The 19,736-nt window shown below is 42.9% G+C and overlaps 1 protein-coding gene across 1 annotated transcript in view; it reads left to right on the top strand.

The window, feature by feature from the left end:
- The first annotated feature begins 1,203 nt into the window (after positions 1-1,203).
- The window catches only part of LOC134909503 (probable cation-transporting ATPase 13A4), a 309,055-nt gene continuing 290,522 nt past the window's right edge, over positions 1,204-19,736 (top strand). Inside the window, exons 1-8 of the mRNA XM_063916438.1 lie at positions 1,204-1,280; positions 1,750-1,923; positions 7,448-7,582; positions 9,174-9,244; positions 9,330-9,410; positions 9,945-10,014; positions 18,145-18,279; positions 18,370-18,442. Coding sequence (XP_063772508.1) covers positions 1,209-1,280; positions 1,750-1,923; positions 7,448-7,582; positions 9,174-9,244; positions 9,330-9,410; positions 9,945-10,014; positions 18,145-18,279; positions 18,370-18,442 — 811 coding nt within the window. The 5' untranslated portion in view covers positions 1,204-1,208. The remainder of the gene's footprint in view (positions 1,281-1,749; positions 1,924-7,447; positions 7,583-9,173; positions 9,245-9,329; positions 9,411-9,944; positions 10,015-18,144; positions 18,280-18,369; positions 18,443-19,736) is intronic.

Below are 19,736 nucleotides of genomic sequence, written 5' to 3'. Positions count from 1 at the left end.
TGATCAGAGTCCAAGCCTTGTTAAAGCTTTGATCAATATCTGGAAAGGGTCATCAGTTATTTTTTCTGCCACCAAACTGATCTTATTTATGGGGTTCCGTCAAACAAGTCTGTCTCTGAGGCGCCCCATGTTATATTACTGTGAAGGCAGGCGCATCAACGCAATGTTTTACTTCGCAGTGGCTGCATGTCACATCACACGGCCACCCCGAAATGGGCCTGGACCCACCTGCGTTCTCCCATTGCTATGTCCCCGCAACACCGCATCGCTACCCCCATCCGGCAGAGACATTTGCATCAATGCGATGCTAAATAAAGCCCTATATACATACTACATAAGAATGAGCATCGCTGCAGAGCTGGTAGAGATTTTTTTAAAGTGGACAGATCCTTTAGAAAAATCAGGTTTAAACTGAATCTTTGCTGGAATAACCATGCTGAAATCTCATATTGGGGTTCATTCCGACCCGATCGCTTGCTGCAGTTTCTCGCAGTGCAGTGATTCGGTTGGAACTATGCATGCGCCAGCACCACAGTGCGCCGGCGCATGCCAGCCATCGTTGCCTAGCGATCGCCTCTGAGGCAGAGGCGGTTGCTGGGTGGGAGGGGGCTGGACGGCGGAGTTAAGCCGCCGTTTAGGGGGCGTGGTCCGGCCAACGCAGGCGTGGCCGGACCATTGGGGGGGCGGGCTGCGGTGGCTGCGTGACGTCACACGCAGCCGCTGCGGGCTGGGGAGTGACGAATGGCTCCCGGCCAGCACGCTAAAGCTGCGCTAGTTGGGAGCTACTCTTGAAGTGCAAAGGCATCGCCGCTGTGCTTTGCCTTTGCACTTCTGTGGTAGGGGGGGGGGCGGCACTGACATGTGGGGCGGACTAGCCCTGTGCTGGGCGTCCTCCCGCATGTCAGTGTGAATGATCGTAGCTGTGCTAAATTTAGCACAGCTACGATCAACTTGGAATGAACCCCATGGAATCCATAACTGAGAATGGGACTGGGCATGTTAAAAAACAGCTGCACCTTAGTAGTTAAATGGGACAATGTAAACATTGTCCTGTAATAATGTTAATCTGGTGTCTCACTGGAGGATTACATTTTAATATCTACATTCTATATCATTATACGGTTTGGATTACCCTGAAATATATTTATTCTATTGTATAGATTAAAATGTGATGATAACCTAATTCTATTGTGCTTAGGAAATTCTGCATGTTCTGCCTGCTGCAGATAACAGCAGAGAGAGCAGTGCTGGCTGTGGATAGACTCATTGTAGCACATGAGGTTAGTTTGTTAGTATATTCAGGGCAGTAGAGAACCTGGCTACTGCCAGGTAAGGGGGGACGACGACTTGTGTATCCTGTATAATTATATAAATGTGTCATTTATCAGGAGAAGCTGCAGGTGTCTTCGGGGGGCGGAGCTGTACTGTGACATCAATAAGTGGGTCCGCGGGAAGGGGACGGGGCTAAAATGATGCGATTTGCGTCATTTTAACCCCTTCTCCACCCGACGGACCCGCGAATGCGGGAGATTTTCTCTCCATCCTGCTCGCATCACTATGGTGCGAGCAGGATGCGGGAGACTTGCCCACTCTTCCGGGGGTGCGGGGGGCTACCCCAAAAAACGGGAGCCTCCCGCAGCTTCCGGGAGAGTAGGTAAGTATGAATAGTATTTCAGTTCTAACTTCTCTATGTAACAGTGGTGACCTTTTAAACTGTTGTTCAGCTATATTTCTGTACCTGTTTTGCAGGAACTGTTTGGATTCAGGACAGAGAGGTGGCGCAAGGTTCTATGTATTCTAGGTTACATTTTCTCTCTGGGGTTTCTTAGACTCCTTTTCTATTGGAAGCCAGAGATGGATGTTTGGTGTCACTGCATTCCATGCAGTTTGGCAGAAGCTAACGTTGTCTTGCTCAGAACCACAGTGAGTATTTTTATGTTTACACAGCCCTTCAGTGTGTTGCTTAGCCTAGTATTTGCTTTGGTTTTTCCCTACGCTCTTAGGGCATTTTTTATTTTGTTAACATTTTAACATATTTTAGATCAGATAAGAACAGCAAAATTAGCATAAGTTCTTGTGTATTAAACAACCCCCTTTATAATGTACACCATATTTTTCTCTATTACCGCTCTTCTTAGATATTTATCAAAAATAGAGTTGATCAATAGGATTTAGTAGTAGTAGACATGATATCTATAAGAGAACAGGCACTTACATGTTGACTAGATCTACAAACATCATGTAGATAGTAAATGTGTTCTGGTACAGTCCAGACTTCAGTGGACATTGGATGAAATTGTATTGTCACTAGAGATATGCACCGGAAATTTTTCGGGTTTTGTGTTTTGGTTTTGGAGTTGGTTCCGCGGCCGTGTTTTGGATTCGGACGCGTTTTGCCAAAATCTCCCTGAAAAATGTTTTATCGGATTCGGGTGTGTTTTGGATTCGGGTGTTTTTTTTCAAAAAACAGCTTAAATCATAGAATTTGGGGGTAATTTTGATTCTATAGTATTATTAACCTCAATAACCATAATTTCCACTCATTTCCAATCTATTCTGAACACCTCACACCTCACAATATTATTTTTAGTCCTAAAATTTGCACCGAGGTCGCTGGATGACTAAGCTAAGCGACACAAGTGGCCGACACAAACACCTGGCCCATGTAGGAGTGGCACTGCAGTGGCAGACAGGATGGCACTTTAAAAAATTGGCCCCAAACAGCACATGATGCAAAGAAAAGAGAAAAAGAGGTGCACTGTTGTCGCTGGACCGCTAAGCTAAGCGACACAAACACCTCAATATCACAGGAATTATTCGTTCTAATCAGTGGTATTATTGGTCCAAATCACTGTAAGAAAATGACAAAATCACAGGAATTATTCGTTCTAATGAATGGTATTATTGGTCCAAATCACTGGAAAAAAATGACAAAATCACAGGAATTATTCGTTCTAATAAATGGTATTATTGGTCCAAATCACTGGAAGAAAATGACAAAATCACTGGAATTAAATGGCAGTAATGTTGGGAATTATATCAAATGGCAGTACCACTGGACATATACGGAAGTGTCAGACAGGATGGCACTTAAAAAAATAGTCCCCAAACAGCACATAATGCAAAGAAAAGAGAAAAAGAGGTGCACTGTGGTCGCTGGATGGCTAAGCTAAGCGACACAAACACCTCAATATCACAGGAATTATTTGTTCTAATCAATGGTATTATTGGTCCAAATCATGGGAAGAAAATGACAAAATCACTGGAATTATTCATTCTAATCAATGGTATTATTGGTCCAAATCACTGGAAGAAAATGTCAAACTCACTGGAATCATTTGGCAAGATCACTGTAATTAATAATTAATTATAAATCACTGATATTAATTGGTAAAATCTTGCTATCACCTGCCTAGTGAAATGGAATCTAGATGGGATTTTGTACCGGGGACACAATAACTTCATCCATTGTCTAAATTCCAATGCACTAATGGCGGAAAATGGGCGCACATCTAACAGTGCACTGATTATACTGAGAACTGATTATACTGATAACTGAATATACTGAGCACTGATTTTAATGAGCACTGATTTTACTGAGCACTGATTATACTGATCACTGATGATACTACGGAGAACTGACACTGAGCAGCGAGAACAGCACTGGACTATTGTACTGTAGTATACTGGTCACCACAATGCAGCACTCACACTGAGCACAGATATTAAGCACTGATCAGGATACTAGAAGTGACACAGAGCAGCAAGATACAGCAATGGCCTACTGTACTGTACTACTATATGGTGGTCACCAAAATGCTGCACTGTACTACTATATATACTGCTCACAACAATGCAGCACAGATATGGATACTTGAAGTGACACGGAGCTGCAAGATACAGCAATGGCCTACTGTACTGTACTGTACTATACTGGTGGTCACCAAAATGCTGCACTGTACTACTATATAGTATACTGGTCACATAATAATGCAGCAGATATTGAGCACTGATCAGGATACTGTCTAGAACTGAGTCTGACATAGAGCTGCAAGATACAGCAATGGCCTACTGTACTGCACTACTATTACATACTGGTGGTCCCCACAATGCAGCACACTGAGCACAGATATTTTCAGCACACTGAGCACAGATATGGAGCTTTTCAGGGAGAGAACGTAGCCACGTCTTCTCCGTTCAATCTCCAATGCACGAGTGAAAATGGTGGCGACGCGCAGCTCTTTATATGGAATACGAATTTCGCGAGAATCCGACAGCGGGATGATCACGTTCGGCCTCGTTCGGGTTAACCGAGCAAGGCGGGAAGATCCAAGGCTGCCTCGGACCCGTGAAAAACAAGTGAAGTTTGGGGGGGTTCGGATCTCGACGAACCGAACCCGCTCATCTCTAATTGCCACTGTGGAAGATGTTGCTGATTGTGGTTGTAGACCCAATGCTAGCTTACCAAGGAAGAATAATCTAATTGGTCAACATTCTATACCCAGGACCCTGGTAATGAGTCACAGGCTTCATCATAGGCCTCACATAGGTCACAGCCCACTGGTAACGCCATAAGCCAGCATCCGGCAATGTATTGACCAGTGGTCAATTCTATAAGACACAATAGGGTCTGATATAGATTACATCTTAGGGGTAGAGCAGGTTGTACTCAGTGTCACATCTTTAACAAAGTAAGGAGACCACTTTTCTTCAGGAATCACCATGTAGGAGTAAACAAACTACAGCTGTAAATAGCCAGTCATGGGACATGTCTGTGATATTCCCTACATCTCCTGCTCACTACTACTAAAAGATTGTGACCAGTATTACATGCTGTGCAAGTGTTCTATCCATATCTAAGAGAAATAGGCTATCATTGTACATGAAAACATATGTGAACCTGAGCTCTGCCCTTAGTATGCAGCAGACTATAACTTGTTAAGTACTAATTATATTCTCTCCATGGGCTGGCCAAACTGGATCTAAAGTCAAGCATTGGGAAACTCCCCACTAGAGATCCAGCATTTTACTCCCAGCTCCTCTGCTCTGCATCTAGGCAAACTCCTGCTTCTCTGCAAACAGAGCAGGCCCTACCCAATATGATGCCCTAGGCAAAATTTTGGCTAGTGCCCCCTAGCACCAATGCTAGTTCCACCTCTGACCCTGTACCCCTTTCCCAGCACCATCACTCCTCACCCATAGCAGTCCTTATTTTTGTTTTCCTACCCCCTGTAATTTAAATAAGAACAGTGTGCATATTCGGCACACAGCCCAAAAAGGTACGTGTTCTTGCTGGGAAGGGGCATGGCCACACAATATTACCCCCAATTCAAATTATGCCACACAGTACTGCAACTTTGTTCGCAATTTATCATAAGATAGTGTCCCTTATTCACATTACATCACACAGTAGTACCACTTTACCTTATATACATTACTCCTCTCGGCAGTGCCCCTCATTCACATAACATCATACTGAATTGCTCCTTATTCACATTACGCCACACCATATTGCTCTTTATTCACATTAGACCACACAGAGTGCCCTTTCTATACGTTACACCACACAGTAGAGCACCTTATACACATAATGCTATACATTAGTAATGCATTTATACATATAATACCGCACAGTAATGCCCCTTACACATATGACACACATTATTAATGTCCTTATAAACATAATGCGCCTTACACATTATGCCAACCCTTATTAATGCCCTTATACACATAATGTCCCTTACACATATGCCGCACATTATTAGTGCCCTTATACACATAATGACACACATAGTGCCCCTTACACATATGTCACACATTATTAATGCCTTTATACACATAATGACACACATAGTGCCCTTTACACATTTGTTGCACATTATTAATGCATTTATACACATGAAATGCATAATGACCCTTACACATATGCTAAACACTATTGCACAACCAACCCACTCACACACAGCACTCATACGGCAGCTAACACAGTGACCTCTGCCTCTGCTTGGATACAGATGTGTCCTCATACATCTTGCCTCCATGCACCATGCAGCAGGAGATGCCTCGTGTGAGTCAACTGGTAGCTCTGATAACGTTGGGTGCCTAGATTTGATGAAAATGCATCTCATTTGCATTGCTATGTGGCTAGGATGCACAAGCAGCTTCTCCTGATTAAAATGATATGCGGCATGCCTATATACTGTGTGTGACTGTGGCTGTATCTGCATACGAAATGCTACACACAGAATATAGGCATGCTGCATATCATTTTAATCAGCAGTAGCTGCTTATGCCCCTAGGCATACCAGATGCCATAGGCCAGTGGTTTCCAAACTTTTTTGAATCACGGCGACCTAGAATTTCAGAAATTTTTTTCACGGCACCCCTAGGCCAAAAATTTCTTATTGAGAAATTTAGAAAGAAATATTACATTAAGTAGATCGCATTTATATGTCATCCTTAGGGTCAGTTGTGTGGTGAGGGACAATTTTGTTTCTGTTTGGCAACATATTTTATCACTGGCAGCCACCAGCACTGGTTTTGCCTATTATATTGACCATGAATAATTTGAATTGGTCCTGGACCACCAACCCAGGGCTCCCCTGCAAGTGTCCCGAGGCACCCCAGGGAGCCACGGCACACAGTTTGGGAACCTCTGCCCTAGGCAATTGCCTAGTTTGCCTATGCCTAGGGCCAGCTCTGTCTGCAAATATTGCCATATTGGTCTGCAGAGCTATGCGCCCCAGTGTAAGCCTCAGAGCATTTCCACAAGTTGAGGTACGCAGCCTGCCCAAACCTGTAATTGCACTATGCAGCAAAAATTTTCCCTTTGTAAATGACCTCAAATGCTGGAATTATTTTATAGGAATTAGCAAAATGTAGTCAGGAGCAATGCCCATGAAAGATGTATAATTAGCATGTAACAAAGCTATAGTCTGCCCCAAACATAGTGCTGTTTATAAAATACAGTACATCAGACATATACAGGCCCAATGATCATGGTAAGTCACTCATCTCTTTAGTGCGATAAGTGAGCACTCAGATCAACAGACACACACAGCAGACTTGGAAGGAAATTCTAATGCCACAAGTCATGTTAAGCAGCTGCATTCCGCCTTTTATACTCCATGTAGTGGTTGCTGGCCAGGCTGTGGGGAAGGAGGTTTCCAGGCAACTGGAATACCCCCCCCCCCCCCTCATTTGCCTATGGCAGTAGCCTTTTTATACCCATACGCAAATATATTTTCAAAGTAACATTTTCTCAAAAAGAAAGAAACTATTAGTTACATTTTATCAGTTTTGCTAATAATGTATTTATCTCATTTTAAAGAGAAACTATTAGGACATCTTGTATGTGGATTATTCAATGTGATTTTTTCCCCCCAATGCTTTCTGAATGTAATATGTTGGACATGCATAATAACACAATGCTTCAATCTTTGCACAGGGTGAAAGTAAGGAGTACATAAGAAAACCTGTGAAAGAGACCCATATTAATGTAGCCAGCAAAAAAACAGGTCATCTGATTGTCCGTGATGAAAATTCAGTTATAAGCAAATCCATTATGAAGCCAGACAGCAAGGTAATTTTTTTTGCCCAGGATTACACTGTTAAAGGGGCTATATTTTCAAAGCAGCATCTTTTGTATGCCGCTACTTCTCAGGCTGGTTGGAGTTGACACGCGCGGCGTGCTTTACACTAAATGTTAGTATGGCTTTGAATTTTCAGCTACAACCCACTGAGAAAATGTAGCGCAAAATGTTTTAAAGGCTTTGATTTGAAAATACATTTGTATGTCTGAGATCTGCACATGAATAATGATTGGCAGTTTCTTATGGGCTTATTCCCACCACTGAAAACTATTCTAAACATTAAATATTATAGACAAAAGTTGGTATGGTTTTCAGAGTATTCATTTATAGGGGTAAATGTAATAGTGTCAAGGTTTTTATGCGAGTATGGACTCACATCATCTAGGTATTAGTATAATGTGAGTTTGTTCCAAAACTCACAGTGTGTAATAGCCTGCTAATCGGAGTAAGTGAAATGAATGAGATCAATGAGAGCCGTGGGATCCATGCAGGCTTTTATATGTTAAAAGTTAATGAAAGTGTTAAAAAAATAAAACAATAAAGCATAACCAGCACCGGGGGCTTGTAGAGCCTGCTGCTGGTTGATGACAATACGGGGACCCCCATGTTTTTTTTTTACCAGTTTTGTGCAAGTTTCCGTGATTTGCCGGTGCGAGAATGCCTTTTGTAAATTTGATGTGTTTACAATATTCTTGCAGCCTATTAAAAACTTGCATGTTTTTGTGGAAAACTCGCTCATCCTTACAAATTGCAAGCTATCACATTCTACTCAAAGTGTCTTTTGTGAGAGTAATCTAAAATGAACGCGATCTTACCACACTTTTGCTATTCTAGTATAGAATATCTATATAGAGTCTATTGAGACTCTGCAACATTCTTAATATGCAGATGGTTTGTAAGCTGAATAAAATCCTTACTTACAAAACCAGCATTAATGGAAATGTATATCTTATATGTACTTGAGGATTTATCTTCCCTTGTAACAAAATATTATGATAGTATATTGTATGCAAAGAACATACCGTTGGAGGAATTCAATTAAATGTGCTATATAATAGCGTTGGGAATGAGTGCCCAGAGCTGCTGTATTCCATTAGCTATACCCCACAATTAAGTAGGGATATGCAGATTACTGCTCCTAAAGTTGTCTTAATTGCCTGGTGCAATGCTGGTAGTGTCTGCGGTAAGCCAACAACTCACATTGTTGCACTAGTTTTGTTTGATCACTTCAAGAGGCTGCAAGCAGAAATCCATGGTTAATTGAATTGCTCCGGGCACTCAACCTAGTGCTGTTCAGTAGTGTGTTTAATTTAATTGCCCCCTTGTTTGGAATATTCAATATGATTGGCTGTACTTATACTGTTCTGCCATACAGTAATTTCTTTACACCATATAAAACGTTCAGTGATATAACAGCCATCATCACAATAAGATAATCATTTAAACAACATATTTGAAAAAATTCACAGAAAGGTAGAAACATGTATATAGTTTTTTTTTTCTTTTTTTAAAGATACCATGCAATAGATGCCTCATTTGTTACAATGAACTGATTAATAAGAAAAAATGAATACCTTTTAGGTGCGCTATATACAAGTTCGCAAAATACGCTATGTATGGGTCCCTCCTGAATCCAAGTTTACAAAAATTGGGTGAGTCAAATGTAATTAAATTTGAAATAGAGATTTATGCATCAAATCCATATTGTAAGGATAACTATGTGGTGTTTTGTCCCAGGGTTCTAGATGATAGCCTGGCATGCTCAGATATCCATTCAAAATATGGTATTGGTCTCTCCAAAGAAGAACAAGACATCAGGTATGAAACATTCTACATACCTTAATGTGCAGTCACGTTATCTTATTTTCTGGATATTAATAATGAGGAGCACACAAAGACATGGGGGTAGATTTACTATCTGGTGCTGTTGCCCATATAAACAAATCTATCTTTCTCTACTGCATCCTGGAAAATGATAGAATCATTTTTTGAAATTTTAGTGCATCTCGCCCATAGTGTTAGTATTGCTGTTGGCCAATACTGGGGCTTGGGGTTCCATTGTTATCAGAAAGATATTTGCATAGAGAATGTATGTTCTACCAATGTTCTTGTGGGCTTTCTCCAGGTTCCTGGGTCCTGTTCCCTGTAGTAGAGAAATTCCGTATCAAACTCCAATGGGGAAGGATTTGAAGTGTCTAAATACATTTCTGGTTGTAAAATCTACATCTTTTGCTGGCAAAATATAGATAAAGGATAATTATAGTGGACATTCTCTTTTTACCAGGTTTGCTAATGTTATGAATGTTTTTCTGCAACTGTTGTACAGTTATTTTTCATGTTATGTTTGGGCAGACGACAAATCTGTGGGCTAAACACAATCACAGTGAAGATCACGCCAATCTGGACACTGCTGGTCAAACAGGTAGGATCATAATATGGACTAATGCTATAGAAATACCTCTGTGTGCGCACATTCAATTTAGTTACCAGCAATGTATCAATATTCTGTATATTCCACATAGACACAGGGATTTTGCAATAGCCATAAAGATTATACCTGTCACTCATGTTTAAATAAAAAAGGTAAACACAGACACTTTTCCATAGTAGAAATGGTTTACGGATTAGTCTACAATGCTGGTCGATGAATTGCAAAATCAAGATTACATGGGACTTGATGAAAGGACATTCATTTCACAGTTACTACAAAGAGTTTGGGTATATATCCAAGAGACTATTAGATCAATGGGAGACCTCCCGTGAAATCAGGTAAAGATCCTGGAAGAGCTCCCACTGACATGCAATGTGGGTGAAGATGTGCAATGAAGACACAAACTGTATGATGCACATGGCCTCCCATAGGGGAATAGTAATGCAACTGTATCATCATGAATCTTGTCCCACTTCCTCAATCACACACAGGATGACACCAAGCCAGGTTCACCTGTCCTATGATTTCATGTATAATAAAGGCATTTATTGGAGGGATGATTTATCACCAACTGTAGGTAAGATTGCAATGTATGTTTGTACTGTAACCAATTTAAGTTTCATCTCTCCACTGCACAGGTCTTAGAATAATGCTAGTGCTATACATTATACACTAGCATCAGAGAATCTTCATATGCGTAAGAAAGGCCAGGCCTTCTGTATACTGTGTATTGGGGGCTCCAATCTCTTATGACGATTCCTTGAATTATAAACATTTTATTGCATTAATAGAGCTTAATAAAAGGTCGTAAATAGGTCTTAAATTCTTCAAAAATCTAACAAAGTTTAACAAATACATTTTAGACTTTTAATACTTTTCTAAAAAATAAAAATAAAAATAATAAAATATATCAAAGAACAATGAAAAATAACTTATGGTGACTCACAAGGATTCTTATTCTTTTTGCTGTTACAAACTAGTGCATCTATGCTAGCCTGGATTCACATGTGCAAGCCCTGGCTAGTACAGGCATAGTAGAATCAGGCCAGTGCCAAAAGCAGAGAGCCCCAATGGCTGGATGTTACGATTTATGACCAATGGTCATTATTGCGGTATCCAATTAGAGGTCATTTTTAATGGAGGAAATTGGACCCCCGAACGCACAATAACACATAGGATCAGGGATAAGTCACTGATCTTATGTGTTATTGTGGCTCCTGTGGCTGCTTATCAGGGATTATACGAGCATAATCCTCAATAAGTGCTGGTATCGGGGGGAAAAGGACACCCACTTCGTGGCTAATAAGATATCCCCATAAGAGTGTAAGGTAAAATGATGTGAGGTCCCTTTATTTGCTGCTGAAATAAGAAAGTAGCTTCAAAATAGGCTTCCAGATGCTTCCCAGGATAAGGAAGAAGCCTCTTAATTATCTTTCAAAATTTGAAAAGATCAACACGGACCAGAAGAAAAAAAGAGAAAACAAATATGTGTGTGTAAAGCGCATAATTCAAATTTGTATGCAAACCTGATAGATACGTACAAATACGATGGTTGGGGTTCTGTGCCGGCACAAGACCTGTTCTGCATAAAATGCACTTTCTTGGTGGTTTCACAATTGTTTTGGCCTAAATTGTCGGTTAGCAAAATCTCAGCAAATTCACAAGAATTTAGAACCAACCATTTAGTAAATGTTGCCTGAAGAGACTGGGGGGCTAAGTCAGACCTTATCGCTCGCTAGAGATTTTTTGCAGTTCTGCGTTCGCATAGTCCCCGCCCACAGGGGAGTGTATTTTAGCTGTGCAAGTGTGTGAACACATGTGTAGCAGAGCTGTACAAACAGATTTGTGCAGTCTCTGAGTAACCCAGGACTTACTCAGCCGCTGTGATCACTTCAGCCTGTCCGGGACCGGAATTGGTGTCAGACACCCACCCAGCAAACGCTTGGGAACGCCTGCGTTTTTCCAAACACTCCAAGAAAATGGTCAGGTGACACCGACACACGCCCTCTTCCTGTCAATCTCCTTGCGAACGCCCATGCGAATGGATCCTTCGCACAAACCCACCGCTGAGCATCAATCCGCTTTGCGATGCACCTGCACATTGCGGTGCATACACATGCGCAGTTTAGACCTGATCGCCCGCTGTACAAAAACACAGCCTAGCGATCAGGTCTGAACGAGGGCCTGAGACCCCTTGTATTACAAACAAATCTGCTGATATTCTGTCCCCTGTTCTAACTGATTTTTTTTTAACAAATCTTGATTCCCTTTTTGGCCAGGCAGCATCACTAGCTAAAATTATTATAATACCCAAACCTGGTTGGACCCCACCTCATGTACTAACTATTGGCCAATTTCCCTTTTGAGTGCTGATTTTGAAATATACTCAAAAATACTAACTAATAGATTTTCTCCCTTTCCCATTTGATTCATCTGATTAAGTATTTCCTTGGCCATCGGGCCCTAGGTATCTGATGGTTATGATGTTTGATGCTGGAAAAGCTTTTGATTTCTCCTGACCTGAGCACAGTGCTCAGATGGATGGGTTTTGATAGGATATTCTTTCCAGGGATGTTGGCCTTACAGTATGTCACTTCCTTACTGCAAAGGTGTCAGTCAATGGTGTCGCTTCATTACCCTTCAACTTTTCTCAGCTATCAACCCCCAATGCCTCTCTACAATTTAAGCTTATTTAGATAAATTGAAACCCTTTAAAACATCTCCTGGTTGGGTTAGATCACAACTGCTAAGGTGAACATCTTATAGCTTTATACATGCAGGGCCGGTTCTAGACCTTGTGGCGCCCAGGGCAAAAGTTTCCTGTGCCCCCCTCCCCCCACTCCAGATAAAATACAGTTGTTGCACGCCGAGGGCGCGCACCCAAAACAGGGGCATGGCTTCTTCATAGGGAAGGGGCATGCCCACAGTTATCCCCCTATACTTGTGCCCCGCTGTAGTTGTGCCTCCAGTAGCTGTACCCCCAGCAGCTGTGCCCCCAGTTAATTTTCCCTCAGTAGCTGTTCCCCCTGTAGCAGTGCCCCCTGTAGTTGTGCCCCTTGTAGCTGTGCCCCAGTAGCTGTGCCCCTTGTAGCTGTGCCCCCAGTTGATTTGCACCCTGTAGCATTGCCCCCAGTATGTGCCCCCTGTTGTTGTGCCACCCTGTAGATTTCCCCCAGTAGTTGTGCTCCCAGTAGTTGTGCCACCTGTCCTTGTGCCCCCCTGTAGATTTGCCCCCAGAAGTTGTGCCCTCAGCAGCTGTGCCTCCAGTTAATTTGCCCCCAGTAGCTGTTCCCCCTGTAGCAGTGCCCCCTGCAGTTGTGCCCCTAGTAGTTGTGCTGCCTGTAGCTCTGCCCCTTGTAGCAGTGCCCCCTGTAGTAGAGTCCCCAGTAGCTGTGCCCCTTGTAGCTGTGCCCCCAGTAGCTGTTCCCCCTGTAGATCTGCCCCCAGTAGCTATGCCTCTTTTAGCTGTGCCCCCTGTAGTAGTGCCCCTTGTAGCCACTTTGTAACCCTAAAAAAAACCCACAATACTTACCAGCCTCGCTCCTGCTTCCAGACCGCTGCTGCTGATGCTGCTGCCGCTGCTGTCTCTGGGCGCCGGCTCCTCTATGGGAGAGACGTCGTGAGATCTCTCCCATAGCAGCGCCGCACTGACACTAGAGGTCAATTATGACCTCTAGTGTCTGTCAGTGGAGCAAGCTGCAGCGGGCGCACACGGTGCTCGCTGCAGCCGGGGAGGGAGCGTGAATCAGTAGTGGCTCTTGCCATGGCGGCGGCGGCGCCCTCGGGGTAGCGGTGCCCTGGGCAAAAAGCCTGCTTGCCCGTGGTATGAGCCGCTACTGTATACATGCCTAACCTTACCATCCTGCAACTCTGGCAAGAAGTTGCCCATTGCACCCAATCAGCTGCTCTGTATATTTTTTTAGTATGCAAATTATAAATGTTACGTCAATGCTGATTGGTTGCCATAGGCAACTTCTCCACTGGCTCACTTCTCCACTTTTATCACCACTTAGTACATCTCCCTCTTAATATCTGGAGATACCTAATTTTTGCAGGTACAGTACTATCTTCCAAAAACAGCTTTTTTTCTGAAGATTTTTAGTAAATGTGCCCCAAAGTGAGACAATTGGCAGACTACAAACTGTTGCTAATTAATTTTTACCATAATAAAATTTACCTATATGTTTTGTTTGTACTGTAAAAAAAGGTTATATGGTCAAGAAAGAATAAATAGTTTTTTGAAAGCTTAGATCATATTACAATTTGTACAGCTGGTAAATATCAATCTGTTGAAAAGAAAAGAGAATTAGTTCTGCACAAGAACACATTGTTAGAACATATTCTGAACCACATTTTATTTTATTCCAGACATAAGCCGCATTAATCTTTCTCTGTGTGCAAAACAAGCTCTTACTCATGCACTGTATAAATGGTTGAGATGTGCGGCGGGCACTTTTCTTGTTTTGTGTTTTGGTTTGGGATCTAGATCCTCACTCGTGTTTTGGATCTGGATTGGTTTTGCCAAAACCATCCTTTCGAGTTTTGGTTTTGGATCTGGATGATTTGTTAAAAAAATATAAAAACAGCTAAAATCACATAATTTGGGGGTAATTTTGATCCTACAGTATTATTAACCTCAATAACATTCATTTCCACTCATTTGCAGTCTATTATGAACACCTCACACCTCACAATATTGTTTTTAGGCCAAAAGGTTGCACCGAGGTCGCTGGATGACTAAGCTAAGCGACACAAGTGGGTGGCACAAACACCTGGCCCATCTAGGAGTGGCACTACAGTGTCAGACAGGATGGAACTTTTAAAAACTAGGCCGCAAAGAGCACATATTGCAAAGAAGAACAAGAGGTGCAATGAGGTAGCTGGATGACTAAGCTAAGTGACCCAAGTGGGCGACACAAACACCTGGCCCATCTAGGAGTGGCATTGTAGTGTCAGAGAGGATGGCAATTTTAAAAACTAGGCCCCAAAGAGCACTTAATGCAAAGAAGAAAAAGAGGTGCAATGAGGTAGCTGGATGACTAAGCTAAGCGACCCAATTGGGTGGCGCAAAAACCTGGCCCATCTAGGAGTGGCACTGCAGTGGCAGACAGGATGGCACTTTTAAAAAATAGGCCCCAAAGAGCGCATAATGCAAAGAAGAAAAAGAGGTGCAAGATGGAATTGTCCTTGGGCCCTCCCACCCACCCTTATGTTGTATAAATAGGACATGCACAAGTTAACAAACCAATAATTTCAGCGACATGACTGTGGCTGAAATGATTGGTGTGTTTGGGCCCCCACCAAAAGAGAAGCAATTAATCTATCCTTGCACAAACTGGCTCTACAGTGGCAAGATGTTGTCCTCATCCTCAAAACCCCCTCTCCCCCTTTCAGTGTTTACATCCTTACCCTCACAGAGAAATAATATTCAAACAAACAAAACCACATCATTTAGGTGTCAGTGGACTTCTTAAGCTATTACCCAAAGATTCTGAACTTGACAATGACTTATGTTGAATGCGCTGCAGGTGACGTATAAGGGATGATGTTCCAAGGTGGTTAACGTCCTTACCCCTACTTATTATGGATTGACAAAGGAAAAGGATGGCTTGACACCTTCAAATTTGTGGAGAAACAATTCCACACCGAAGAGTTGGATTTTTCAGTATTTTGCCCAGGCATGACAATGGGCTTATTCATTCCATGGACAACAACTGTCTCCCCCAGTGCCTGATTTAAACAAACCACATCACTATCAGAATCTTCCTTGTCAACTTCCTCCTCAGCGGCAGCAAAACCCATATCCTCATCCTGGTGTACTTCAACAGTGACATCTTCAATTTGAATATAAGAAACTGGACTGTGGGTGCTCCTTCCAGCACTTGCACAGGGTGTGCAAATGGTGGAAGGAGCCACCTCTTCCCGTCCAGTGTTGGGAAGGTCAGGCATCGCAACCGCTGACACACTTGGACTCTCCTTGGGGATTTGTAATACCATCTTAGAATGCACAGTTCTTTGCTGTGCTTTTGCCAGTTTAACTCTTTTCATTTGTCTAGCATGAGGATGAGGGCTTCCATTGTTATGTAAAGCTGAACCACTAGTCATGAACATAGGCCAGGGCCTTAGCCGTTCCTTGCCACTCCGTGTCGTAAATGGTATATTGGCAAGTTTACGTTTCTCCTCAGATGATTGAAATTTATTTTTTTGGGTAATTTTACTGAACTTTGTTTTTTGTTTTTTTTAACATGCCCTCTACTATGACATTGGGCATTGGCCTTGGCAGACAACGTTGATGGCATTTCATCATCTATGTCATGACTAGTGGCAGAAGCTTCAGCACTAGGAGGAAGTGGTTCTTGATCTTTCCATATTTTATCCTCCATATTTTTGTTCTCCATTATTTTTCTGGAGTTATATAACAATATGCGGCACAGTAGAGCATACCCATAAATTATTTGGTTAATAACCCTTTTATTTGGAGTTATTATAATAATATGCAGCACAGGAAAGTGTACCCCTAAACCACACACACTGCAAAGCCTGTAAAAATTATTTGGCTAATAACCATTTTATTTGGAGTTATTATAATAATATGCAGCACAGGAGAGCGTACCCCTAAACCAAGCACACACGGCAAAGCCATTCAAAATTATTTGGATAATAACCCTTTTATTTGGAGTTATTATAATAACATGCAGCACAGGAGAGCATACCCCTACACCACACCGGGCAAACCCTGTAAAAATTATTTGGATTAAATATTAATAACTCCTTTATTTGTAGTAAATAATTTACAGCACAGGATAGCACCACTAGACTTATACGGCAGTACCGCTGGAGTTATACAGCAGTACCATTGGACTTATATGGCAGTACCCCTGGACTTATACGGCCATTCCCCTTGATTTATATGAAAGTACCGCTGGACTTATACAGCAGTACCGCTGGACTTATACAGCAGTACCCCTGGACTTATACGGCAGTACCGCTGGACTTATACGGCAGTACCGCTGGACTTTTATGGCAGCACCGCTGGACTGGACTTATATGGCAGCAATGCTAGACTTGACTTATATGGCAGCACCACTGGACTTAAACAGCAGCATCACTGGACTTATAGCAGCACAGGACACCACCATTGGATTTATGGCAGCACAAGACACCACCACTGGACTGATGCAGCACAAGACAGCACCACTGGACTGGACTTATACAGCAGCACCACTGGACTTATGGCAGCACAGGACACCACCACTGGAGTGTCTGGACTGATGCAGCACAAGACCTCACAACGGGACTGATGCAGCTCAAGACAGCACCACTGGACTGGACTTATACAGATGCACTGAACTTATGGCAGCACAGGACACCACCACTGGACTTATGGCAGCACAGGACACCACCGCTGGAGTGACTGGACTGATGCAGCACAAGACACCACCACTGGACTGATGCAGCACAAGACATCACCACTGGACTTGATTTATACTGTATAGCAGCACTGGACCTATAGCAGTACAGGACACCACCACTGGACTGATGCAGCACAAGACACCACCACTGTAATGATACAAAAGAGCAGGTCGCCACGACACTTTCCCGCACAGACACTGAGGAGACACGTCCAACCGCTACACTCTCCAGGACTGGAGTGAAAATGGCGGCGATGTGTGGCTCCTTATATGGAATCCAAAATCTGCAAGAATCTGACAGCTGGATGATGACGTTTTGCCTCATTCTGGTTTCCGAGTCTGGTGGGAAAACCCGAGCCGGATTCAGATCCGGACTCGGAGCGTGAAGTTCAGGGGGGTTCGGTTCTCAGGGAACCGAACCCACTCATCTCTAATAAATGGTGTTTCTGTTTCTAAGTATTTATAATGTAATGTCAAATAACTGTACCCAGATTGTATAAGGGATTCAGTAACGAGAGCCTTAAGGTTCCTAATGTATGCATGTGGGGTTGCAGTTATGTGACCGGTGGACAATGTGCATCTTGGACTGATGCTGTGATTTGGTGCTCATATTCCTTTTTTTCCCACTGAACTCTTTACCAAGGTTTTGTTATACAAGTGATTATCTACAACATATGTTATTATTACTCATGTGTCATTTCTTTTACAGGTTCTCAATCCATTTTATGTTTTTCAAGCTTACTCTCTAAGCATATGGATAGCTACATCATACCTTGAATATAGCTTAGCTATATTGTCCATGACCCTATTGTCTATTGCTGCAACCGTATACAATCTGAGAATGGTATGTATCTATATTAGATGATAAATGTTTTATTCAATTCCTGCACAAAGTATGAAATATCTAAGATGTTTTTGTTTTCATTTTCCCTAGCAATCTGTCAAACTGCACAAAATGTCAGCATCCTATAACAGCATTATGGTTACCGTACTTCATGAAAATGGAGGTAAAAGAGGATACATGACATACGTTTATTGTAATACTAGTGAGCAAAACTGTTTACAGCGGAAAACCTTAGCATTCTGGAAAGGGATAAAAATACCCTAGAGCAGAGAGATCACAGACTGTCTATCTTGATTTGCCGGGCCCTGGTAAAAACACATGAAAAGCCTACAGCTAACATGACGCAGAGCATCGCTGGCCTGCACCCCTCAGCCTGACACAGATCCAGGGAAGTGGGGGGGGGGGGGGGCGCAATCAGTGCCACTGGTAACCCCCCCTTACAGGCAGAAGAGACTCAGCAGCAGCAGCCTCCCTGGACTCACCACAACCCAAGCCCCGCTGGCCCTCTTCAACAGGCAATAAGTACCAGGTACCCCCCGCCCCCTTCTCAGCACCGCTGTATTCATTACACAGCTTTTGCATTCAGTCAAAGGTTTTTGGAGGATTGCTGCTTTATTTATTTCTTTATTTATTTATTTATTTACTAGGAGGGTACCGCTGAAGATTTCAGAGATACACCTCTATATTCACTAGCAAAAGTATTCCGCACAGCTTTCTATTAGAACTGCGAGAATTTACCAAGATCCAAAAAGCTTAGCTCTGTGTAGCTGGCACCCATAGCTAGTACCATCTTTGGATGGCATTAGCCATTTTAGCCACTGCAGCCTAAGGTCTACAATATCGCATTCGAAGTCCCTTGCATTAGCATTTCTACAATGGATGCAGTGTGTGCGGTGCACACGGGCCCCTGAATCCAGGGGGGGCCCACACCGTACATACTTCTCCTATACTTACCTTTCCGGAGTCCATCGCTGACCATGTGTGGACCCCCATAGTCGTCATGCCGCTGCTAGCGCACTGACCACTAGAGACTCTGGCACAGTTCCAGAGTCTACAGCGCATGTGCCATTTTTTGGAGTCCTGCGCATGTCCTGTAGACTCTGGCCCTGTGCCAGAGTCTACATTGCTCAGAGCGCTAGCAGCAGCGCGATGGCTACGGGAGAGGAGGGGGCCCATACACGGAGTCTGCACACAAGTCACCTCCTCTCTGGAGACTCCCCTGGTCCCTTGGGTTTCCTCTTTGCCCAGGATAAAAGAAGAAACTCCTTAAATAAGAAAATATTTTAGTTACAATTAAATCAATAAGTACAAATTCCAATATGGCTTTCCCAGATCACAGAGCCTGAAAGCATACTTTCTTACCCCCAAGCAGGACCACTATCATGGTGGGACTGCCAGGTCTGGAGTCCCAAGACCCTGTCTGGGTAGCAGCAGTGTGGATTGGTGCCACCAGGGGT

Source organism: Pseudophryne corroboree, chromosome 4, assembly GCF_028390025.1.
Source record: "Pseudophryne corroboree isolate aPseCor3 chromosome 4, aPseCor3.hap2, whole genome shotgun sequence".
In the NCBI taxonomy this organism is placed as follows: Eukaryota; Metazoa; Chordata; class Amphibia; order Anura; family Myobatrachidae; genus Pseudophryne; species Pseudophryne corroboree.
This window is presented reverse-complemented; position numbering and strand designations above follow the sequence as displayed.